A 26,485-nucleotide genomic window follows, 5' to 3' on the forward strand; every position below is an offset into this window, starting at 1 on the left:
AAAATAGTGTTGCTATTACAACACCATAAAAAATTTAATCAAAGTGTACTATTCATCGTCTTCTTCACCTAATTTGTTGTGCTTGATTGCTATTTCAAGTTTTTTTAAAGTTTTTTTTTTGTTGCATGGGTTTTTGACCTGACAGCACTCTCTGAGTAGGTCGAGTGTTCATAAAAAGTTACCGTTAACAAATATACTTTAGTAATTCTTTATTACATTTATAATCGCGGAATCCCTTATCAATTAGTCGGTACTAGTCGAATTTTCAAGAGATTTAATAGCTAACTCCATTTTTTATATTATAAACACAAATGTGCATAGATTTTAAAATACGCATTTATTCTGAAGTCAAAACATTTTATTACATTTGCTCATTCTAGTAATTTATTGACTTATATTTGCTCATTTTAATAATTTATTGACTTAAACATTGAAACTATTTCACTTTAGCAACTCGGTTATATTTCCAACCACGTGATTTGGTTACCGTGTAATTAAGCAGAAACATGAAGCAACCAAAAGATTCTCTTGACCTTGTGGTTGCTTGTTGGGTTCATCAGTCAAAATGCAAACTCGTTAGCTTTTCTTCTTTAACCTGTGAGAAAAATGAAATACAGCATAGCAAAAGTTTCCCTTTCGTAAACATGAAGCTTCCACTTCTCCCAAGAAGAGAATTATTACCATTTCTTTATATTATCATTGTTACAAAATAGAGAACTGAATTTGTTTTTATTCTATCATCATGTACACTTCATAATTTTGAGTCTGGCATTTCTTGTACAATAGCTGCCAGATTAATCAAAGAGCAAAAATGGCAGAAATGGAGAAATGGGTCGATGAAATTAAAGAAAATCTCAAGAATATTGATACTTCCAAGGAGATGGAGTGCTGGAAAAAGAGGTCTATCTACAGAATACCTGCCTGTATCAGTGATTTAAGCAAATCAGCCTACAGGCCTGAGGTAGTCTCCTTAGGTCCTTACCACCACGGTGAAGAATATTTAAATCCCATGGAGGAGCATAAACAACGAGCACTGGTTCATTTTCTGAAGAGGACAAATAAATCAATCGACTCCATTGTTGAAAGTTTCAAAAGAATGGTGCAAGATTTGAAAGACTCGTATGATCAGCTTGATGATGAGAAGTGGCAAAATGATAAGTTCATTCAACTGATGATCCTTGATGGCTGTTTCATGCTGGAAATCTTTTATTTCCCTTCTCAAAAAGCAGATTACTACGCTTTCAATGATCCCATCTTCAGTAAGCATAGGATGCTCAATATGATGATTCATGTCGGTCGAGATATGTTGAAACTTGAAAATCAATTGCCATTGTCTGTTATTTACAAGCTGGCCGATGCTGAAACTGACCAGGTTAACGCCATTTCTCTCTTTCTATATATATATACATATATTTGGCTATGGCCGGAGTTCGAGAACTCCCAAGCTGAAAACTGACCAGGTTAAGCCCATCTTAACTATTGCCTGTAATGGGTATTATTGTTTCTATTCCTGCAGGATAAAGAGTTGATCAACAGGCTTATATTCAGTTTCTTCTTTCCCAAGAAAGATTTCTCACCTCTAGGACAATGCTTGCATATTTTGGACGCATATAGAAAGATCCTGCTTGCTGGCTGCCTATCAAAAGCAGATACAGAACTTAAAGATGGAGAAGGAGGAGGAGCTACACAATCTGCAACAGATCTCGACGAATTTGGAATCCAATTTCAGAGAAGTGAAACTACCAGCATCAAAGATATTTCATTCCAGGGTGGTGTCCTGAAGCTTCCACTTGCAGTTGTGGATGATGCTTTTGAGTCCACATTTCTGAATCTATTAGCCTTTGAGCGTTTCCATGCTGGAGTAGGCACTGAGGTAACGTCATATATCTACTTCATGGACACAATCATTGTCCACAAAAGTGACGTTGCTCTCCTGCAATCTAGAGGACTCATCGAAAATGCAATTGGAAGTGATTCTGTTGTTGCCCAGATGTTTCACTTGCTTGCCAAAGATACAGCGATGGACCCAAAAAGCAACCTACGGGTGGTGGTCAAGAAAATTGATCAACATTGCCAGAAGCCATGGAATCAGTTTCGTAGTTATTTGGTCCGCACTTACGTCCATAACCGATGTCCCATACTTTCTCTTACTGCTGCAATTATCATTTTTGCCTTGGCATCTTCGCAGACCTTTTATACTATTTTTCCTTACTATCATCCAAGAGGCAACTGAACCTATTAATTATGTTAATTTACATTTTAAAGTTCCATTCATTTTATGGAAATATTAATCAAGATAACAATATTTTGATGTGTGATGCACTCATGCAAATTGGTTAATAAAAAATATTTTTCCGATTAGTGGGAAGCTTTAAGGGATGTCCATCTATAAGTAAGAAAATAGTAGGCAAATGATCAAGTCTAGCATAGCCTTAGTAACCCAGTTCCTTTGTTCTGCAGCTAGATATGTTTTTAGTCTCAGTTCCCTATATCTAATATCCTTAATCATATGATGGTTTTTTTATGATTACTTCACATTTTATTTTTCTTATTGATATAATTGCACACATTATTTTTCACATCAAATTTATTGTAGAATAAAATAATTTCAACGAATATTTACTGAATTCATAAATATCGAACTTTTAAATCTTACTTTTACTTTATTTACAATTTATTTTTTTTATAATTACATCATACTTTGTGAATTCAACACTAATTTTTACTTTTATAATAGAGTTACTATAGAAACTCCCTTGATTATTTGTTGTTTCTGGATTTTTCTAAATGAACTTTCTTCTTTCATATATATAAAAAAAGAAAGTTAAAAAAGAACCTTGTAACCCAAGTTGAAGAAATCCGGTTTCAAGTTTCCACAAGCTATAGCCGGAGAAATAGAACAGTAGGGAGGTGCAAGCTAGCCTGAATGAAATCACAACATAAACCAACCCATAAGAACTTTTCTATTGCACTCAGTGTATTCTAGCTTCAACACAACGCCAACAGATACAGGTTAACATGCTTGATTTCTGGAGCTTGTAAAACATTGATCTTATCAGGACAACTTGATGCAATTTAAACAAAGAACAAAGGCTAAGAAACAGAGATTGGGTACTACATAAAAAAAACCCAACAGAGACATAGATTTATCACGACGCAATCCAATATAAACACTGATTTGATACTGTACAAAACAAAATCCAGACCCAACAGTCGTTCGTACGTAGTCTACGCAAGATAGAAGTCTGTGAAGGCGATGACAGAGTTTTTCTGGAGGCTGTGAAATTGAAGAAAAAAATGTTATGGCCTAGAAATTAGTTAGAGTCAGGTCTCAAAGAAAAAGTTAAGCTTGAAACTGACCAATACTGAAGCCTATTCTGATTCTGGCATGCTGGGCATACGATGTTTTCGATGATGTTTCCTGTTATTAAGATTGCTTGTCGGCACCTTAGGCACATGATTTTTCTGTGACTGCCATACGCTGGCTTCTTGACTTTGGAGTTGGGATCAATATTTCCATTAAGGATACCTTTTTCTTCTTCTCTAACGCTGCCGCTGCTGGATTGTTCATAGCTGCGAGTTGGAGAAATTTCATGGCAAGGTGGGCACTGCAGAATTGCTGTAACATTGGTATTCAGGCTTAATCGCTTCCATTTAGTGCGTCTTAATCCTAATCCGTCCAACATTAGGATTAGTTTCCTTTGTATTCCTTCTCATCCACTACAAATATATAAAAATCCTGCAGATACCATTACTGAAATAGAACAGTTAAAATTTCTTATTGAATTTTAAAAAATTGAAAGGTATTCAAGAAAATAACTATTTATAATAGAAAAACTTTATAAAATTAACCTACTGAATGATGAATTTTTTACCTCAAACTTTGTGACAGTCATATTATTCTTGTCACACTTTTAAAAGTCGTGCATCTCGAAATTGCCTTTCTGAAAAGTTATTGTGGACCTCCAACAAACGTCGACAACAAAAGTTAAGGCCGATCCAAGTTTACTGTAAAATGCAAGACTAATTACTCTGTATCATTCCCTGTCACTTGTAAAGAACTCTATTTCGAGTTGTTATCAGCAGGATAATACTGAAATAGATCCTCCACGTTAAATGTCTTGGAAATGTTCATATAATCTAGGAGGTCAAGAACATATTCATTGTCATTAATATTCTGAATGGACCAATATTCTTTAGATCAAGTTTTTTTTTGTTCTCTACCATATTTCTTGCACAAATACAACATAATTTGATCATCAACATTAAAGGACTTGAAACGCTTATGTTTATCAGCTGCAACTTTATACTTGTCATTAACTTCCGTAAGGCATTGTTGTACCTATTTGAAAATGTCTATATGCTGATTTGCTAAATTGGTTGCAGCAATACTGTTATAAAAACCTGCAGGAATGGTAATAAGATAAACTGTATGCGTTAAATTTTCTATGCACAACTGCAAAGAGTGACATCTTTATAGAGCTATGGATAGAACGGTTATAAGCAAATTCTGCTTGGAGAAGAGCAAGATCTGAAAAAGTTTTTTTATCATTGCAGATGCAACGTAGAAGATTTCTAAGAGTGTGGTTCACTATTTCAGTTTGGCCATTAGTTTGGAGATGGGCAGCACTACTGTATTGAAGTTCAATCCCAAAACGATTCCATAAAGTCAGCCAAAAGTGAGGTAGAAACTTTACATCTCTATAAGAATTAATGGTCTTAGGAATGCTATGTAAATGAACAACCTCCTAGAAAAATAATTTTGCAATATGAGAAGCAGCATTAGTTTTTTTGCAAGGAATGAAATGCGCCATTTTGGAGAACCTGTCAACAACAACAAAAATGAAATCAGATCTACGTTGAGTACATGGAAGGCAAAGAACAAATCCATAGACAAGTCTTCCCAAGGATGTTCTGGAATAGGCAATGGAGTGTATAAGCCCGTATTCTGCAAATGATCCTTTTGAGTTTGACAAACTAGGCACTTCTGAACCATCTGACTTGTATCTTTTTTCAATTGTAGCTAATAAAATCGCTCCTTTAAACCAGCAATAGTCTTATCACGCCCCAAATAACCACTCAAACATCCTCCATGGACCTCTCGAATAAATTTTTCCCGTAGAGAAGAGCAAGGAATGCATAATTTGTTCTCCTTAAAAAGAAATTCATCATGTATCAAAAACCCATCAGCAGGCTGGCGAGGCTAGACCTTCGCCTATATATTCATAAAATCATCATATGTAGTATACAAATCCTTCAGAAATTTAAAACCCACGACCTCTTGACTAATTGTAGTCAATAAAGTTTTCCTCCTACTTAAAGCGTCTGCTACCTTATTACTATAACCAGCTTTATATTTTATGACATAATGAAAAGTTTCAAAATAAGCTGCCCATCGAGCATGCATTTTATTCACATGTTTTTGAGTCTTAAAGTGAATAAAAGATTGATGATCTGTGTGAATAATAAACTCCCACCCATCAGATATTGTTCCCAAGTTTTAAAGGTCCAAAACACGGTATATAATTCTTGCTCATAAGTAGACCACTTTTTCCTAGCATCATTCAATTTCTTACTAAAGAAGGCAATAGGGCTATTAGACTGCAATAATACACCGCCAATTCCAACTCCACAAACATCACATTCAACCTCAAATAATTTATTAAAATCAGGTAGATTCCAACTCCACAAACATGACATTCAACCTCAAATAGTTTATTAAAATCGGGTAGAGTAATAACAGGGGTATAATTAAGCTTATCTTTAATCTCCTCAAAGCTCTTGTTGGCAGTGTCAGTCCAAATAAATTTTCGCACTCTCTCTTTCTTCAAACAATCTGTGATAGGGGCAACAATGCTGCTGAAATTTTTGATAAACTGCCGATAGAAAGTAGTAAGTCCATGAAAATTGCAAACTTCTGAAAGATTTTTGGGAATAAGTCAGTTCCGTATTGCTTCTACCTTCTTCTCATTAACATGTATTCCTTCTACACTAACAACAAATCCAAGAAATAGAACACACTCCATCATATAGATGCATTTTTTAAAATTAAAAATCAGCTCACTTTCTTATAAAGCTGTCATGACTTGATGGGGGTGCTGTAAATGTTCTTTTTTGCTGCGACTAAAAATCAAGATATCATCAAAATAAACAACCATGAATTTGAATAAGAAAAGACGCAAAACCTAGTTTATAAGTAGCATAAACGTGCTAGGTGCATTCGTCAAACCAAACGGCATAACTAGCCACTCATACGAGCCTTCCTTAACTTTAAAGGCTGTCTTCCATTCATCTCCCTCTTTAATATGAACTTGGTGATAGCCACTTTTAAGATCGATCTTAGAGAAGACTTTAGACCCTGATAACTGATCTAGTATGTCATCCAGCCGAGAAATAGAAAATCGATATTGAACCGTAATCTTATTGATGACTCTGCTATCCACGCATATTCTCCAGGTTCTATCTTTATTTGGAACCAATAAAGCAGGAACTCCACAAGGGCTAATGCTCTCCCGAATGTGCCCCTTCTTCAATAACTCTTCAACCTGTTCTTAAAGGATTTAGCTCTCCTTTGGGCACATCTTCTAATGAGACAAATTCGGTAATTTGGATTCAGGAATAAGATCAATCCGATGTTGAATATCCCATAAAGGTGGAAGCTTTGTAGGTTCCTTCACTACCCTAGGAAACTCCTTCACTACCCTAGGAAACTCCTTCAATACCCTAGGAAACTCCTTCAATAACTCTTTGACGGGTGGTGGTAAAGTTGGTGCATCCTCCACTTCACCTTTTGCTCTCACTAATAAAGCTAGTGTGCCTCTAGATTTCTTAATTGCATCTGATAGCCTTTGCACTCGCGTAGAGATAGCAACAACAGTTTTTCTTTCCACTTTAGAATGTTTCGCAGAACTAGAAGGCAAAATAGTAATATTCTTTCGATGTCATGTAAACATGTATGAATTCTTCTTTTCCTTATGCAAAGCATCAACATCAAACTGCCAATGATGACCTAACAAAATTTCACAACAATCCACACCCATAACATCACAATTAACATATTCAGTGTAAGAATTATCGATCGAAATAGGCACGCTGCAGATTCTATTGACTGTAATTGTTTGACCTTCCTTAATCCACCCAACTTTGTATGGCGAAGGGTGAGATTGTATAGGCAACTGCAGTTTCTCTAACAATTGCTTATCTATCAGATTCTCACAATTGTAACTATCTATAATTAGCTTGCAAATCATTTCTCTCACTCAACACTTTTCTTGGAAAATTTTTCCTCTTTGCATCTCATCCTCCTGTTTCATCGAGCATAAAATTTTCTTCACCACATAGGTGACCTCCCCATATTCAGAACCAGCAATAGACCCATCATCTTCATCCACTTCCTCCTCAGATTCAACCACCTCCTCAACTACATTAACCTGTTGACAATCATTATTAACTCCTCTGCATTCGGAACAATTATTCGATCGAGGTCCAGGTTGCCTACAGCGATAACATATGTCTGCAGTTGGTTTCTAATAAGGATTGGTCTTGCCTCTACTATATTGATGACTACTTTTTTCTTATTGTCTCTCCTTTCTTCCACAGTATTCTGATGATTGCCAGAATTTACAACCCTAGAAGGTTGTCCGCTATAATTACCTCTATACTGATGAGTTCCTATTGAACCAAAATTTCTGTAATTAAAATTTCGATTAGATTGTTGTCGAGGCTACCATTCAACACATCCTTCCGCTCTTTTCGCCATCCCAATGGCATCTGTCAGAGTGCAAACACGCAGCTGTTCATATCATATAGTGAATTTCGTGATTCTGTCCCCTTTAATAATGAGCAACTTGTTGGGCTTTGTTCTCACAGTTATCGCACCTCGCCTGCAACCTCAAAAACTCCTATGTATATTCATCCACCTTTCGACTCCCTTGAATACAGTTATGATATCGGTTATACAAAATCTAGGCGTGATCACTAGACAAAAATTGTTGTTCATTCATCTGCTTCATCAATAGCCAGTTTCGTATAGGTTCTAACCTCCTGTGATAGCGTTCATTTTGAACAGAATTTCACCATGCTGCTGCTTCACCATTTAATTTGAAAGTCACAATCAGAACCTTTCGATCATCTTTCACATTCATAACTTTAAAAAATCAATCAACCTCTGCTAACCAATCAAGGACAAATTCTGCATCCAACGAACCAAAAAATTTTTGAAGTTCTATCTTTATCTTGTAACCTTCGTGATGATCCTGTTAGGAATTTGCAACCACAGGATTTGTGACCATAGGATTTGGAACTGGCTGTGGGCGTTCGGCTACAGCGGATTGGTTGTTACCTCGTTGTAGGGCTAGCTGTCCAATCATCTCTCTCAATTCTTCCAAGAATAACTCAATTGGAGCGAGTCACGCCTCTTGGTTGTCGGCCATGGATGAACTTTACTCTGTTACCAACTGAAATATGACTGATTAGACTCCGCCAGAAGTTTTAATCAATAACATTTGGTTGAGAAGAAATTTAGAAAATGAAAGAATATAAGCCAAAATTTCTTATTGAATTCTCAAAAATTGAAAAGTATCACAAACAGTCAAGAAAACCCTACTATAAAAAAATTATGAAAAAATCTAAAAAAATAATTAAAATGCAAAATTGACCTCTCTAAACGATGAATTTTTTGTCCTTTTAAAAGTCGTGCGTCTCAAATTTCCTTTTTCAAAAGCTATCATGGGTCTCTAATGGACGTCGACAGTAAAAATTAAGTTTGGTATAAATCTGCTGTAAAATTTAAGACTAATTGCTCTACATCAATTACTTAAATAGAATTAAGATTTTAGAGGTGAGTTATCTTTTCTTAAATTAAAACTAATATCAAAGAGCTATGTTTTGTTTAATTTATTTAGTTTTATTTAACTTTTTAATTAAATTTAAAATGTTTTATACAAGGAGAGAATTTAAATTAAATAAAATACTTTTGAGAAGAATAACCACAAATCCTATAAAATAATTAAAGTAACTATAAGTTTTGTCTAAGTTCTTTTTTTTACTTAATGAGTATATCCATTTATTTTAGGTTGAATTATTATGAGGATGTCAATCGATTGAATTTAGTATAGTGATGATGTACTAAATTTTTTATTTTTCATCGATAAGTATTGAAATAAGTGATTCAACACTTTTTTTTTAATTAGTGTTAAAATGAGTGATTTAACACTTTTCTCTCTTAATTTAAGTCAAGAGTTTAATTCTCATGAATATAATAAATACTCACTTAAATCAGCTTACTTTTTGATAAGTCTACTTAATGCTAGTAGAGTATTATTTGCAACATCACTAAATTTTTTTTTTTAACTTGTTCTTCATACTAACAAAATGGCTTGTTTATATATAATTTCCATCAAAACAGTTTTCTTTTTTTTTTTTTAATTTTTTATTAAAGCAAGGAGAATCAGATGCGCAAATCTTTATTCGCTGGCCGATGGAAGAAATATATATATATATAATTTCCATCAAAACAGTGTTTTTTTTTCATTTATTTTTATTAAAGCAAGGAGAATCAGATGCGCAAATCTTTATTCGTTGGCCGATGGAAGAATGTGAATCATTTATTAATGGGAGAGCTTTTCATCTACACTTGTTTAAAATTCAATAAATCAACTCCATTTACTAGAAGATGTTAGTGGCCAATGGCATCTCATTTGGCAATACTCTCAACTTAATCGATTCCATTATTTTGGATTATAAATTATGTTCAAATTATTTTTAAGATAATATTTAAATCAAATCATTTTAAATTACGAGTAGATAAATCACTATACATATTAATATAACTCTAGTATTTGACCATTCAACTACGACTTATTAATAGTTTTTTATTAATTATGGATGATCACGTATTCGTAATTCATCCATTTCCCTTTTGATTAGATCAATGGGATTTTGATGACATATCTTTATTCCTCTCGAATTATTGATGTTCAATTTATGAGTTATGTCATACTTGAGTGAATCATTATCACTTAACTATACGATGTCTTGAATTCTAATACGTACAATCTCTTATTCATTAGACAATAACTCTAGATTTTAAGGAAAAATGAAGAATTAATTTTATATCTTATTTTGATGGCATCTCTTTATTCCTCTCAAATAATTGATGTTCGATTTATGAGTTCTGTCATACCTGAGTGAATCATTATCACTTAACTATACGATACCCTTAATTCTAATAAGTACTCTAGATTTTAAGGAAAAATGAAGAATTAATTTTATATTTTAACGGTTTAAAAGTAATTAGAAAATGGATTACAAAATATGCAATCCTAAGTACTTAAGCCATTTTATATTATTCAGAGTTTACGGATTTAAACGTTGAATAATTGCCAATAGGATATCAATTTCACATCTTTTCTTATTTGTAGGTTGAAATATGATCAAAGATTGAAATACAATCAGATAGTCGAACCGAACTATCAAGAAATATGAAACTTTACATGCATCATCAAATTGACACTTTAAAAAAAAAAAAATTAATGAAGACCCAATAGTAAGAGTAACTTGTGGATTACCTAATGCAAGATAGCTCTTTCTCTTTATCACATAAAAGTAAATTATCTCAAATTCGAGTCAGACCTCAGTCTTCACAATGTATGAATATTAATCAAACTGCTCCTTGATTAACTCATTGAATTGATATTTAATTTATAGGTTATTTAAATCAAAATAATATTAATCCGATTGTAAGGTTAAAATGCTAAATTTTAGCTGGTTCATATTGTTAAATTTTTCTGGACTTCTTCTTACTCTGTTAATGATCAAAATTTGGCTGAATAGAAGTGCTTGTTGCCATGAGTCGTCTTGTTATGCTCTCTTTGCTCGTGTCCAAATCTTAATCGTGTTCAACATCTGCTGTATTAGTTTTATGGGAGATTTAAAATTTAGTCTCTAGGTATTCCATTATTAACAAGTCAGTATCTGTATTTTTAAAAATCTATTAAAACGTCTTTATATTTTTTTTCCGTCAATGAAATAATCCTTCCGTCTATTTTTTTGCGTTAAAAATATAGTAAAAGACTAAATTACCCTCCATTATTTTCCTCCTCTGCTTCTTCTTCTTCTTCTTCTTCTTCTTCTTCTGCTTCTGCTTTTGCTTCTGCTTCTGCTTTTGCTTCTGCTTTTTCTTCTTTTTCTTCTTCTTCTTCTTCTTCTTCTTCTTCTTCAACGGAAGGACTATTTCGTTGATGGAAAGAAAACATAAGAACGTTTTAATAGATTTCTAAAAATACAGGGACTGACTTGTTAATAATGGTAATACCCAGAGACTAAATTATAAATCTCCTTAGTTTTATTTTTGTTCGTCTTGTGATTAATGGTTTTATAAATGGGATATTAAAAGTATATTTATAAAAATTGAGTAATTAGTATATATATATAAACAATAATTCTATAATAAAAGATTATTTACTACCTCACAATAATATTGTTTTTTAATTTGATAATTTTTTGAAATCATATCTAATATAATCTAATTAACAAATGCTATATTTTTTCATGTGAATAATTATATAAAATAAATATATATAATCAATTAAAATTAATATAAAAATATTAATAATGATAAAATATAAAAGAATTAAAGAATTAATCAAATTAATTGTATAAAATATTATTAAATTAAAATTTTATTCAATTTAAATAACTATAAAAATAAATAGATAAATAATTAAAAATAATAAAAAATAAAATAATCTTTCTAATACTCTAAATTAACCGTTACAAACATTGAATAATCAAATTATTATAATTTATTATATTAATAATTATGATATTTTTTATTTTTTAGAAAAATGTAATTTTCATATGTTTATTTTATATAAAACTCACTAATACCATTTTCGTTTCATATATTTTTATACACAACCTTCTTTTCTCTATTCTAAAATCGCTCATATTTTAAAATTTTTCTTTTTAATTATTTTTTTAACATTTAACATCAAAAGGCATGAATGCACAATTTTTGGTAGTCAATTCAACTTTCTTGAATTCAAGCATGTTGTGGAGAGATTATTCTATTTTTAATGAACAATTAACGAATATGTTCACACTATTACAATGTAATAGTAGTGATGGCCTAATATAATTGATACACTAAATTTTAGCACTCTAAAAAAGTGACGTGTTTAAAGGATATTGTGATAAAGTAAATGATTCTTCTCCTCTAACTGTAATCACTACAATTACAGTCATCGTTATCTACCACGAGGGGTGAACAGTATTCGGTTTAAATCGAAAAAATCGATCGAATCGAATTGATTTGAAAATTTGATTCGGTTTTTTTATACATTTCGGTTCGATTCAATTTTTAATTTCAAAAATTTTAGTTATTTCGGTTCGGTTCGATTTTGATCAGAAAAAATCAAAAAAATTGAACCGAACCGATTAGTGATAATAATATATTTTTTCAATAATATAAAGAAATTAAATTATATTAAGATTAAAATATTTTAATTAAATTTTAAAATATTAAAAATAAAGTGTAAAAAATAAAAAAATTATTAAAAATCAAAATCGATCAAACCGAACCGAATCTAACCGAATCAGACTGGTTCGATTCGATTCAATTTTTGATCAAAATCGATTCGGTTCGATTTTCATAAACACTAAAATTTCGATTTTCGATTTATTTGGTTCGGTTCGGTTTTGAACCGAACTGACCGAATGTTCACCCCTATCCACCACGGTTAAAACTTAATAAATTTTATTTTGTAAAAATATAGGTTATTCGATATTAATAATATATAATATTAAATATTAAAAATTTTAATTTTCTTTGATGAAATTAAAATTAATGATATATAACTTTCTGGATTAATATTTAAAATTTTTAAATTTTTTACTCTAAAATTAAAAATTATACATATTAATTAGTTGAATTTATAATTCTTCTCTACATCTATTTTCTTTATTTGCTTCTCTACATTTATTTTCTTTATTTGCTGGCTATAGAATTCATATTTAATCATATATATAACAAGATATATTAACAAAATTAAATATTTTACTTTATAAAAAATTATTTTTTTTATATTATTTTAAATGTCAAGAGATAAAATAAAATGCAATTATCCATTTTTCATTTCAAGTTCAAATTTTGGATATGAAAAAGGGAATGTTTTGTTTCCTTTACTAAACAGAGTGAGTTCATAAAAAAATTATTATTTTATGAAATAATTTTATATTATTTTATATAATAATAAAGTAAAAAATTTTAATATCCATATAACATGAGAATAAACAATTGATTAATTGCAATCCTAAAATTTGGAAGAATCCACATTTCAAAAAGGAAATGACCAAAACAAAATAACTTATCCATCAGAGATAGGATCAGCAGATAGAAATCCAAAATAAAACGTTCGAGGCCGGTGAAGCTATTCTGATGCTTTCATGTTTACAAAATAAAATGTTTCTTGTAAACATCAAATGGTTCAGAAGCTGAAAGTTGAGGCTTCTGCACACATATCAAATGTTAGAAATAAATCACAATAAAATTCTTATTCAGACCGAATTCATTAATAGACTCGTAACATTAAATAAATGTATAGTTATATGAAATTATATATATTTATACTATATAAATATAGTTTAGGTATCGACAGATTTAATATGATGATAAATGTATTTGAGTAGATATGAGATGTCTTAAGTTCTATTATCTTAATTTTCAATTCTCATTTTTTTTAAAAAAATCTGGTCTAGATAAGTTTTTCTCATTGATATGTGAGTATTCAAATAATAATGTATTCTTCTAATTAGTAAGAATTTAATTCTTTCATTTTAAATAAAAAATATTTTAAAAAATCAATTAAATTAAATTTTTGCAAAATTCTTTATTCCAAACAAGCTATTAATTTAAAGGATTTAATCAAAACGGAAAGATTTCAAAGCTTAAAATGAAAAATTGTGCATTTTTAGATCATGCACATGAGACAATATATAAGAATAGAATATAATAACCTGTAATATCTTGCCCTCTAACATTGATCTTAAGAATCTGGAGAAAACAGATCCCCTATTATTGACAACATCGATTGTTTCATGTAAGATGTCAAGCAGATCACCGTATGTTACTCCTGGGCATTTCTTCACAATTTCTATAAAGATATAAGTCAACTGATCATCGTTCGTTCTCCATTCTGGGAAACCCTGCATGCTCGTTTTAACCGAAAAACAAATTACTCAAAACCGATCAACTTTTAACCCCTAATTTTTATTTAAAAAATTAATTGATATTTTAATATTTTCATTATTAATTTTTACCACTTAACTTTTACAGGAGTATAACTATTTAATTTCTATGCACATATGTGATTTACACACGTTTTAAATTTTTAAGAATTAAATAATTATATTGTATGAAGTTTAATGGTTAAATAATTATATTTGATAAAATATAGGTAGTAAATAGTTATAATTTTGTAAAAATCATAGATTAAAAAGTTAAAGAATAAAAACATTAGGATACCAACTGATTTTTTTTTATATAAAAATTAAGCATCAAATTACATATTTAGACTCTAACAGGAAAAATATTAATCATTAAAAAATTTGAATCTTTTTATAAAACAGGCAAAAATTTATTTAGATTGAGTTTATATAAATTTATAATATAAATATTCGCACTCTCATTTCAAATTATAGATATGTATGAATCTAATTTAGACAATAATCTCCTAATAGAATACAAATGAATAGGTGCATGAATTTATCTTACTGTGTTATCGGCAGCCATTCGAAAATCGGTAGAAATTGCTAATCCACCATTAGTATGTTTCCTCGAACTGGATGGAGAGCTATTATGTCCCCATATCATTCTGTTTAAAGTAACAAAATCAGCCTAATAAAATAACAGTTAGTTCCATAATAAATGTATCTGAATAAATTTAAGAAATTTTAAATTTTATTATTTCTGTTTCCATTACAATTTCAAAAAAAATAAAATATTATTTATTTAAAAAGCAAAACTTCTGAAACCACATATATATATAACGGGTTTAGGTAATTTTTTTTCAGAAAATTAATTACGACAAAACAAAGGCGAAACTTACTTTTCTCTTGTAAACATAGACAAGATCGAGAGTGCTGCTGTTAGAAGCATCAACAATAGCATGAAGAGTGACACCTTTAGGAAGTGGCCAAACAATGGTGGAATTAATATAATTATCAATAATCATTCCTTCTTCCATGAAATCAACTGGACAAATTTTTTCAACAAATCCATCAAGTTCGTCCGAAGTGAAATCTCGTTGCCGCAAGCCATGGCCGGAGAAATAAAACACTAGTGAATCACCAACCTGGCAATCCTTCACAAGCCATTTGAACGATGTTTCTATGTTTTTCTTTGTCGGAGTTAGATACGGTTGTCTCATCTTCTGCACTAAATAAAAACACAATAAAATTTATTTTAAAAAAAATGAAATCATGTATAATTTTATAAGAATTCATTTAGATTCTTTTCCTGACGAAATAAATCATGTACAGAGGGTTTAGCTCTTAAAAAACTATTATGTAAGCAAGGATTAAACTGGTTACCTGTGAGAACGAGGATGTTCTCTGGTTTGAAAAAGAAGCTATCGATCAACAAGTCCCTCATATTCTTGACATTAGTCACAGTTCCCTTGAGCTTGTACTTCCAGTTCTTGTAAGTAACTCCGACAAGCAGTGCACGTTTTATACCACAAGGTGACAAAAATAAAGGAGAAGGTTTACAGTTCAACGATGAGTTGGTGGGTTTTTCACCTAAGCTTTGATCGCATGGTATTGTCGTCGAGAGCCCTTGCAGGCATCCTCTGCAAATGGCTAGTTCAGGATTCAACTTGGATTTCTCCCTGTCATTGTCGTAGGCCGCTGGCTTCTTGTCATCTTTGGAGTTGGGCGTAATATTGCTGATATTGGATCTTTCATCCCTTGGAATTTGACAAGTTTTATCCAACGTCGGCGAGAGCTGAATGGCTGTAACATTGGTGTTCCAGCTTACTCGTTTCCATTTAGTTTGTCTGAATCCTATTGCCTCCATCATTTGTTTATTTCTTCCTTCTCATTCAATATGTATAAAGGTGTATTTATTTCTGAATCTTTCTGTTTGTTTCTCTTTTTTCCATTAATTCAATGGGATTTGGATACTATTGTCAGGAAAATTTATATTTTTTTAATTATTAAAAAATAAAATTTTTTATTAAAGAATATTAAAAAAATTAATTAAAAAAATCAAATAAATTAAATTTTTCTGAAATTTATAATTAATATAACTTTAATCCACCATTGCTAAAGGTCAAAATTAACAAATTAACTAGTTGGACTTATCAATTATAGATTTGGGACTCCTAAAAGAAATTAATTAATCAATCCGTCCAATAATTTTTTTTTTTTCATTTTGTCTCGTATTATAAGCCATCTTTTTTATTAAATGTAATTTATTTATTAACTTATTAATATATTCATATTTAATAAGTATTAAAAAATAAGATTTGTAAATTCTAAAAAAATTAGTAATTAAATAATATGGCTAAGGATATTTTAAGAAAGGCAATATAAAATTTATTGTTTTAACTATTGTAATTATATTTTCTTAATTTATATGAAAATAATTATAGAGTAATATATAAATTTAAAAAATAAATATTCATTATATGTAAATTTTAAAAAATTTATAGAAAAGAGACACATTATTTTCATTAGACGAATTTTTTATTTTTATTAAAATAAAAAAGTAAAATAATCAACCGACTTTAATTTTTTAGGGTCGAAAAGGCTCGAGTTTGAGCTAATTGTCTAATTATAAGTTTTTTAGTGTAATTTACAGTCGTATTATGCAATATAAATACAAATTTTTTAGTGAAAAAACAAGAGAATCAAATTCCTTGCTCTTTATTTATTGGACAAAATTCTATTGCTTTCATCAACTTTTTAATTAATTAGATTCTATGGTATTAAGAACACTAAATTTTTACGCATAGTACTCATAGACTTAGCGTAATAATAAATGCATCAGAATAAATTTAAGAAAATAGCGTAATTTGTGTCGATTCATCAGTAAGCACCATTGTCGACTCGGCTCGCCCGGTTTGGTCTCCTCCACCGCAAGGTTGGATCAAGGCGAACATTGATGCCTCTTTAAGCTTGCAACGAGGTTCGGTAGGTTTCGGCTGTATAATCCGGAATGATAATTGGAGTTTTATGGCTGCTAAAGCAGGCTCTTTTTATAGCCAGATGGATGCAAAGTGTGCTGAAGTTATGGTATTTCGGGAAGCATTGAGCTGGATTAAAGAGTGTGGATGGGATCGAGTCCTTTTCGAATTAGATGCTCAGGTACTTGTGATGTCAGTTAATTGTGCTTTGTTGGATGATTTATCGTCTTTTGACCTCTTGGTTCAAGATTGTAAACTACTTCTATCTAGTTTTGAGGAAGCAAAGTGTTTTTTGTTCATAGATCTGCAAATGATGTCGCTCATGTTCTAGCAATATCGGCTCATTCTGAGTCAGGTCAAGAAGTTTGGGTTAATGTCCCTCCTTCTCATATTGTTTCTCTGCTCTCTTTGAATTAATAAAGTTTTCTTGTTTTTTCAAAAAAATGTTCCTTTATAACTTCATTAAAAAAAATCATTGCATGCTGTGGATACCCTTCCTTTTCTTTTCTTTCTTTTTCATAACTTCATTAAAACATATTTTAACCATTAAAACATCATTAAAAGTGTGAAATTTAATAAAATCTATAATTTAATCTCTATATTTTAACCATAAACAGTTGAGTCTTTTCTATTTATGATTTAATAAAATTTAAAGATTAATTACTACAATATTAAAATTATAAGAGCTAAGTCGTAGAATAAATTTAATAAAAAGGTTATCTCTTTAACATAATAAAGGGAATTGTGTAACTCATCCTTCATTACTTGAATTAAAGGGAAAAAATGAAAAAAGTAAAAATAATAAACATATACATGAATTGAATTAAAGGAAAAAAAAAGGAAAAAATAAAAACTAAATTATCATAATTAATTGAAACTAATCTGAAGTTTTTATGATTACAAAATAAAATGTTTATTGTAAACATCAAATGTTTCTGAAGCTGAAAGTTGAGGCTTCTACACACATCAAATACCATCATATCAGAAATCATATCAAAATATATGACTTCACAAGCAATTATTAAATTATCAAATTATTATTACCAACGGTATATAAAAATTTATTAACAATTAATCTTTTAATTTGAAAAAATATATTAAATTATTTTTAAAATTTTTAAAATTTTAATAATTAATTTCTCTATTAATTCTAACAAAAAATTACAATAAAATCTAAAATAACCTATAATAGCATGTTGTTGAACTTTGATCTCATAAATCTTGAACTATTATTAAAACACTAAATTTGAGCGTGAACTGCGTTTTTTTCCAATTATTTAATTTTATTTGAATTTATTAATTTGCTCCAACATTTCAAATTAATTTTATTATATATCCTATTGATTTAATTGATTATGAGACGGTATAAATTTTAGTTAAAAGATAAAATTAAAAATCACAAATACTAAATTTTATATTTTGATTTAATTAAATTTCTTTATAAACTATTATTAAAAGATTAAAAAAAAAAAAACTTATCAGGAATTCAGAGTATACATTATGCTCTCCTTTATTATTTGACATTACCTCGGTTTATTTAATTTTTTAATAATAATTTAAAAATGAAATTTAATATTTTTCTATCTCTTACATAGTTTAAAAACAAATTTAATATTTTTAAATAACTCTTATTGCATAAACAATGAAAAGATTTAGATTAGATAAAGTGTTATGGAGAGGAATAACTAAAAATTGTATAGCACAATTAAAAAAACTTCTAATTTTGTCAGATTTTTTCACTTAGCATTCATTGTCTTGGCTTAATTTGCTAAGTTTTTGCCGACTTTTTCCTCCATAGTATTAAAATAGCTTGCTTATTAAAAATAAAATAAAGTTCCACCAAAACAGTGTTTTATTTATTTTTTATTTTTATCAAAGCAAGGGGAATCAGATGCGCAAATCTTTATTCGGTGGCCGACTGTGAATCATTATTAATGGGAGAGCTTTTCATCTACACTTGTTTAAAATTCAATAATGTCTATTGAATCCCCCATCCCAGACTTAGCCTGATGGTAAGTGCATCCGGTTAAACCTGATAGATCTCAGTTCGAATCCCCCATCCCCCATTTCAAAAAAAAAAAAAAAAAGTCTATTGAGTCAACTACATTTACTAGAATATGTTTGTGGTCAATCGCATCTCATTTGAAAATACTTTCCACTTAATCGATTCCATTATTTTAGAGAATAAATTATTTTCAAATTATTTTTAAGATAATATTTAAATTAAATCATCTTACATTACGTGTTGATCGGTTTTATTCATTAAAACGCAATACACATTGACATGATTCGATATTCGTCCATAGAGTCTTTCATTGATTTTCGATAATAATGTTCTTTTGATTCATCTATAGCCCTTTTGACTGTAGTATAAAAGGTTTTATTAACGGTATATTTTATTAATCACAAAAATATATTTATATATAAAAATTTTAAAAATAAAGTAGAAAAAAAAATTATAATACCAATAAATGATTTATACAATCCTATATAGAGAAGAATTATTTCTCTTTACTCTCCTTCAAGTGGAACTAGTGTAGCATACACGTTCAATTTGCCTCGTAACTCACAAAAATTGAAGCTTAAGTAATGGTTTAATCAACACATCAGCCACTTGATCATGGGAAGAAATGTAACAAATTTGCAATAGTCTTTGTTTAACTCAATCACGAATAAAATAAAAGTCAATCTCCATATACTTGGTGCGAGTGTGTAGAACTGGATTAACTGTGACATAAGTAGCGCTAATATTATCACACCAAAGGACTGGAGTACAGGAAATAGGCAAGATGGAGTTTTTTGAGAAGTTTTTGAACTCAAAATAACTCGAATGTCGTCATTGCCAAAACTCTATATTCAACCTCAGTGGATGATCGAGAAACTGAATGCTGCTTCTTCGAAGACCAAGAAATCAATCCAGATCCATAAAAGATGGCATAACCTGTGGTGGACTTGCAATCATTCAAATCACCTGCCTAATTAGCATCACAATAGCCATGTAGAGTATGAGCGGTGTGAGAAGGAAATAAGAGATTATGAGTCACAATAGTCTTTAAGTACCACAAGATGCGTTTAACAGCCACCCAATGATGAGTGATGGGATCATGCAAAAACTGACTAACCTTATTGATTACATTGGAAATGTCCCACCGTATGAATGTAAGATACTGCAAGCCACCAACAATACTTCAGAAAAGAGTATTATCATGGAAACGTTCACTATTTGCTAATGCCAACTTCTCACTAGGTGTGGATGGAGTGGAAATAGCACTGCATTAAGACATAGACATACCTGTTTATTCCAATAAATCTTTAACATATTTAGATTGATGAAGTAAAAGTCCATTAAAGCACCAAACAGCCTCTATACTAAGAAAGAAGTGCAACTTGCCTCAATTTTGCACTACAAAGCAGGTTTGCAACTTGACAAGGAGTGAATCAACAAGTTTCTTATTAGAGCCAATGACAATAATATCATCCACATATATGAGGTAAAGCACCTTCTCGTGGGCATAGTTAAGGAAAAATAGAGAACTATCAGACTTCGAACCAATGAATCCAAGCTCCTATAAGGAATCTATGAGACACTGATTCTACACTCTTAGCGCTTGCTTAAGTCCATAAATGGACTTCTCCAATCGACACACAAAATTAGGATGATTAAGATCAACATGGCCGGGTGGTTGAGTCATGAAAATAACTTCATCAAGCTTCCCATGGAGAAAAGCATTAGAAGTATCCAATTGAGTAACAAACCAATTATTAGCCATAACAACGGAAAGGAGTAAACAGATTGTAGTGAGCTTAACAACCAAGATGAATATATCTTCAAAATCAATTCCAGGTCTTTGATGAAAGCCCTTCGCCACCAAGCGGGCTTTAGGCCGTTCAATAGTACCATTCGCATGTCGCTTTGTCTTAAACACCCAACGACAATCAACAACATCCTGAGAGGGAGAAGGAGGTGCAAGTTTCCAAGTGGCATTGAAAATAAGAGCATTTTACTCTTTGGACATGGTCTCACGCCAATGAGCATGCTTGACAGTTTGAGCATAAGTAGTAGACTCCAAAGTAGAAGACACAGAAGCATTGAATGATTGGATATACTTTAGCTTGAGATTACCAGTTTGTGCTCTTGTCACCACGGGATGAGCACGACCAGGTGGGGAAAAAGGTCGGCTCTTAGCAGGAACAAAGCTACGGTTAAGAGAAGCGAATGCATTAAATTCAACAAGTAAACTAAGGCCTTTGCCATGAGAAGCAAGTGTAGAGGACCCAAAAGGTTGCATTTTGAGTTCTTAAATTTTGGATTTAGAGGCGATAGCGTAGGAGACGATCAGCTTGTCCCAATCCTCCTTAGCTATTTCGACACCCACAAACTGTGGAAAAATGGACTCTGAAATAGAAGCAACAATCCAACTTCGAACAATTATAGTTTACGGACTTAAACGTTGGAGTGGTTGCCAATAAGACTCTACTCACTTCATCTTTTTTTTTTTTTCCAGAGATTGACATTCAATTAGATAGTCAAAGAGAATTATCCACATCATCAAATTGACACTTTTTTTTTTTCAAAAAAAATATATATATATATTAATGCAGACCCAATAGCAAAATTAACTTGTGGATTGCCTAATGCAAGATAGCTCTTTCTCTTTATCACATAAAAGTAAATAATCTCAAATTCGAGTCCTAGACCTCCTCAGTCTTCACAATGAACGAATATTAATCAAACTGATATCCTTGATTAACTCATTAAATTGATCTTTAATTTATAGGTCATTTAAATTCAAAATAATATTAATTGGTATGTAAGTTTGATTTGGATATGCTTTGATCCTTTTACACACAATACAAACAATTTATAGAAAGTAAATCCACAATAAAATCAAATCTTTTCTCCGCTTCACCTGATGTCTCCTTGTAACAATCTTGCAATTTTCTTTTTTATTATATATATATATATGTCTTTCTCTTCATAAAAAAAAATGCTTACTTTTTTTTTTTTCTGAGAATAAGTATTAAAAGTCATTTCCTTTGATGACAATATTTGAGACACGCAACTGTCTTTTTGGCAGTTGCTATATAATTTATTTTTATAATATGTATATGACCTAATTAACCAAAATAAATTATCCATAAGAGATAGCATCAGCAGATGGAAATCCAAAGCGCATAATATTGCTGAGTTGATATTCATGACCTGGTCATTCATTGGTGAGTTATACTCCTTTGAGGTGAAGATATTCTGATGCTTTCATGTTTACAAAATAAAAGGTTTCTTGTAAACATCAAATGGTTCAGAGGCTGAAAGTTGAGGCTTCTGCACGCATATCAAATATCACAATATCAGAAATAATCATGAAATTGTGAAAAAAGTTATTGTGTTTAATAAATATAAGAGTAAGATTGAAAAAGAAAATTTATCTGCACACATTTACTCATTTGGTATAATATGTTTCATAAGAAAAAAATTCAAATAAAGTTTTATAAAATCATGTGAGAATTTATAATAAAAATTAAGTTAAAAAAAATTAAATTCTTTTATTTTAAATAAAAAATTTATTAAAAAATCAATTTAATTAATTTTTTGCTAAATTTTTTATTCTAAATAATTGAATTATTTAGAAAGTTTAATAAAAGCCGACTAAAAAATTGTGGATTTTCATATCATTGGCACGAAACAATTAATATATATGAATAGAAAGTAATAACCTGTAATATCTTGCCCCGCAACATTGATCTTAAGAATCTGGGGAAAACAAATTCCCTACTATTGATATCATCGATTATCTCATGTACGAGGTCAAGTAGGTCACCAAATGTTACTGCTGGGTAATTCTTCACAATTTCTATTAAAATATAAGTCGAGTCACAATTCATTCTCCATGCCGGAAAAGCCTGCATCATCATTTTAAATAAATAAAAAAAGGCACTCAGAGATGTTATTATTACTATTATTGTTGTTATTATTATATTAATATATAAAAAAATTTAATTACATAAAATAAATAATTTAGAATCATATATTTAATTGGATAAATCTTCTTTCATTTTAGAAATCATTTTATAAAAGTTAAAAATATAATTTAACCGCTCACTTTTATTCAAAAAGTTAATTGATATCATAACATTTCCATCATTAACTTTTAACATTATACCTTGATAAAAGTGTAGTCTATTTAATTTTTATGAGTGTATACGATTTATACGTATTTTAAATTTTTAAAAATTAAATAATTATATTTTATAAAAATTAAATATAAAATAATTACAATTTTATAAAATTATAAATTAAAAATTAATAATAAAAAAATTAGTACGACAATTAATTTTTTTTGTACAAAAAATTTATATAAACTAGATTTCCATCAATTTATTTTATAAATATAGAGAGATTTTATATGAGTCGTATTATTATTTTATACTATAAATTCACATGGACAGCATTGATGATAAGTCTATCTAAATAAATTTGAGAAGTTTCAAGTTCTATCTTCTCAATTTCTAATTCTCGATTTTCATTTAAAAAAGAAAAACTTTCACGTGGACTGATGCATGCATACATAAATTTTTTGATAGAATATGCATGAATGTCTCTTACTGTGTAACCATGAAAATCGATAGAAATTGCTAATCCGCCATTAGTATGTTTCCTTGAACGAGATGCATGGCTATTATGTTCCCATATCCTTCTGTTCAAAGTAACAAAATTAGCATTTTTCATCTCCACACGCACACACATATATATATATTTATTTAGGCACACAGACTTTTTATTTGAAAGAAAAAACTTTTAAAATGATTCATATAAAATATAAAATGTTAATATATATTAGTCTAAATCAAATTTTATTTTTTATATAAATTATTTAGTATGTGAAAGATTAATTCAAATATGTATCGAGTAAATCCTTCGATACGGCAAAACACTTTCTCCTAAATTTTTTTAATCAAGTGAGAATAAACTCCTCTCATCCTATCTCATTTATTTTAAAATTAAAATTATATATATATACCCGCTCCCCATCCCATATATATTGTGGAAAGAAAATTAATTACGAAAACACAAAGGCGAAGCTTACTTTTCTTTGTCGTAAACATTGACGAGATCGAGAGTGCTGCTGTTAGAAGCATCAACAATAGCATGAAGAGTGACACCTTTAGGAAGTGGCCAAACAATGGTGGAATTAATATAATTATCAATAATCATTCCTTCTTTTATGAAATCAACTGGACAAATAGTTTCATCAAATCCATCAAGTTCGTCCGAATTGAAATCTGGTTGCCGCAAGCCATGGCCGGAGAAATAAAACACTAGTGAATCACCAACCTGGCAATCCTTCACAAGCCATTTTAACGATGTTTCTATGTTTTTCTTTGTCGGAGTTAGATACGGTTCTGTCTCATCTTCTGCACCAAATAAAAACACAATAAGGTTTATTTTAAAAAACTATTATGTAATCAAGGATTAAACTGGTTACCTGTGAGAACCAGGATGTTCTCTGGTTTGAAAAAGAAGCTATCGATCAAAAAGTCCCTCATATTCTTGACATTATTCACAGTTCCCTTGAGCTTGTACTTCCGGTTCTTGTAAGTAACTCCGACAAGCAGTGCACGTTTTCTTGGTCCCCGTATACCAGAAGGTGACAAAAATAAAGGAGAAGGTTTACAGTTCAACGATGAGTTGGTGGGTTTTTCACCTAAGCTTTGATCGCATGGTATTGTCGTCGAGAGTCCTTGCAGGCATCCTCTGCAAATGGCTAGTTCAGGATTCAACTTGGATTTCTCCCTGTCATTGTCGTAGGCCGCTGGCTTCTTGTCATCTTTGGAGTTGGGCGTAATATTGCTGATATTGGATCTTTCATCCCTTGGAATTTGACAAGTTTTATCCAACGTCGGTGAGCGCTGAATGGCTGTAACATTGGTGTTCCAGCCTAATCGCTTCCATTTAGTTTGTCTGAATCCTAGTGCCTCCATCATTTGTTCATTTCTATTCCTTCTCATTCAATATGTATAAAGGTGTATTTATTTCTGAATTTTTCTGTTTGTTTCTCTTTTTTCCATTAATTCAATGGGATTTGGATAATACTGTCAGGAAAATTTATATTTTTTAATTATTAAAAAATAAAATTTTTTATTAAAAAATAAAATAAATTAAATTTTTGTGAAATTTATAATTAATCTAACTTGAATCCACCATTGCTAAAGGTCAAAATTAACAAATTAACTAGTTGGACTTATCAATTATAGATTTGGGACTCCTAAAAGAAATTAATTAATCAATCCATCCAATAAATTTTTGTTTTTCATTCGTCTCGTAAGCCATCTTTTTTTATTAAATGTAATTTATTTATTAACTTATTAATATATTCATATTTAATAAGTATTAAAAAATAAGATTTGTAAATTCTAAAAATAATTAGTAATTAAATAATATGGCTAAGGATATTTTAAGAAAGGCAATATAAAATTTATTGTTTAACTATTGTAATTATACTTTCTTAATTTATATGAAAATAATTATAATTATATCTTTGAAAGAGTAATATATAAATTTAAAAAATAGATACTCATTATATGTAAATTTTAAAAAATTTATAGAAAAGAGACACATTATTTTCATCAGACGGATTTTTTATTTTTATTAAAGTAAAAAGCAAAATAATCAACCAACTTTAATTTTTTAGGGTTGAAAAGACTCGAGTTTGAGCGACATTTAAAATCAATTTATAAAAAAAAAAAAAAAAACAGTAGTAAAGTAAAGAGAAGCAGATACCCAACTCTTTATTGGGTGGCCCATCGAATACGAATCATATTAATGGGAAGCTTTCAATTTGCATTGGATTAAAATTCAATCATGTTTCCATTTCAAAAAAAAAAAAAAAAATCATCATGTCTACTATATATATATATATATATATATTTTAAATATATCATTTGGTATTTAGAGGTTGATTATCTTAATTAATCCGCTCATTAGAAAGTAAAACTCTTCCTCTTAAATTTTTAATATATCAAAAGGGCTTTTGCCTTATTATAATTTTTTTTTTACTGCAATCTGCAGTCGTTTTCATGCAATATTAGTATAAGATTTTTTTTAAAAAAGAAAAAGGAGAGAACCAGATCCCTCACTCTTTATTTATCGGATAAAATTCCATTGCTTTTCATCTACTTTTTTTGTTAATTAAATTCTACGGTATTAAGAATATTAAATTTTTACATGTAATACTCATATACTTAATCTTATGGTAAGTATATTAGAGTGAACTTAAAAGGTTTCACGTTCAACTTTCTGT

The 26,485-nt window shown here is 30.0% G+C and overlaps 5 protein-coding genes and 1 long non-coding RNA gene across 6 annotated transcripts; 1 reads left to right on the top strand and 5 right to left on the bottom strand.

Annotated features, from left to right (window-relative positions):
• Window positions 1-612: 612 nt before the first annotated feature.
• On the top strand, window positions 613-2,438 carry LOC110618733 (UPF0481 protein At3g47200). The gene is made up of 2 exons (XM_021761968.2): window positions 613-1,372; window positions 1,517-2,438. The coding sequence occupies exons 1-2, from the start codon at window positions 812-814 to the stop codon at window positions 2,231-2,233; spliced, it is 1,278 nt and encodes a 425-aa protein (XP_021617660.1). The 5' UTR covers window positions 613-811; the 3' UTR covers window positions 2,234-2,438.
• A 365-nt stretch (window positions 2,439-2,803) lies between these two features.
• LOC110618735 lies at window positions 2,804-3,747 on the bottom strand. The gene is made up of 2 exons (XM_021761971.2): window positions 3,361-3,747; window positions 2,804-3,277 (listed from the first exon to the last, which is right to left on the bottom strand). Exons 1-2 carry the CDS (start codon window positions 3,684-3,686, stop codon window positions 3,229-3,231), a joined length of 375 nt encoding a protein of 124 aa, XP_021617663.1. The 5' UTR covers window positions 3,687-3,747; the 3' UTR covers window positions 2,804-3,228.
• Window positions 3,748-13,284: 9,537 nt separating this feature from the next.
• Window positions 13,285-15,245, bottom strand: LOC110619589 (metacaspase-1-like). Its single transcript, XM_021763101.2, has 4 exons — window positions 15,108-15,245; window positions 14,774-14,896; window positions 14,017-14,205; window positions 13,285-13,510 (listed from the first exon to the last, which is right to left on the bottom strand). The coding sequence occupies exons 1-4, from the start codon at window positions 15,243-15,245 to the stop codon at window positions 13,451-13,453; spliced, it is 510 nt and encodes a 169-aa protein (XP_021618793.2). The 3' UTR covers window positions 13,285-13,450.
• A 33-nt stretch (window positions 15,246-15,278) lies between these two features.
• LOC110619590 lies at window positions 15,279-16,078 on the bottom strand. Its single transcript, XM_043958182.1, has 2 exons — window positions 15,592-16,078; window positions 15,279-15,431 (listed from the first exon to the last, which is right to left on the bottom strand). Exons 1-2 carry the CDS (start codon window positions 16,076-16,078, stop codon window positions 15,346-15,348), a joined length of 573 nt encoding a protein of 190 aa, XP_043814117.1. The 3' UTR covers window positions 15,279-15,345.
• Window positions 16,079-22,166: 6,088 nt separating this feature from the next.
• Window positions 22,167-23,081, bottom strand: LOC122724014. Its single transcript, XR_006351179.1, has 2 exons — window positions 22,902-23,081; window positions 22,167-22,509 (listed from the first exon to the last, which is right to left on the bottom strand). It is a non-coding gene; the product is annotated as an uncharacterized LOC122724014 (long non-coding RNA).
• Window positions 23,082-24,267: 1,186 nt separating this feature from the next.
• LOC110618713 (metacaspase-1) lies at window positions 24,268-25,205 on the bottom strand. The gene is made up of 2 exons (XM_021761928.2): window positions 24,671-25,205; window positions 24,268-24,599 (listed from the first exon to the last, which is right to left on the bottom strand). The coding sequence occupies exons 1-2, from the start codon at window positions 25,191-25,193 to the stop codon at window positions 24,268-24,270; spliced, it is 855 nt and encodes a 284-aa protein (XP_021617620.2). The 5' UTR covers window positions 25,194-25,205.
• Window positions 25,206-26,485: the final 1,280 nt, after the last annotated feature.

The sequence above is a fragment of the Manihot esculenta genome, chromosome 7 (genome assembly GCF_001659605.2).
Source record: "Manihot esculenta cultivar AM560-2 chromosome 7, M.esculenta_v8, whole genome shotgun sequence".
Lineage (NCBI taxonomy): Eukaryota > Viridiplantae > Streptophyta > Magnoliopsida > Malpighiales > Euphorbiaceae > Manihot > Manihot esculenta.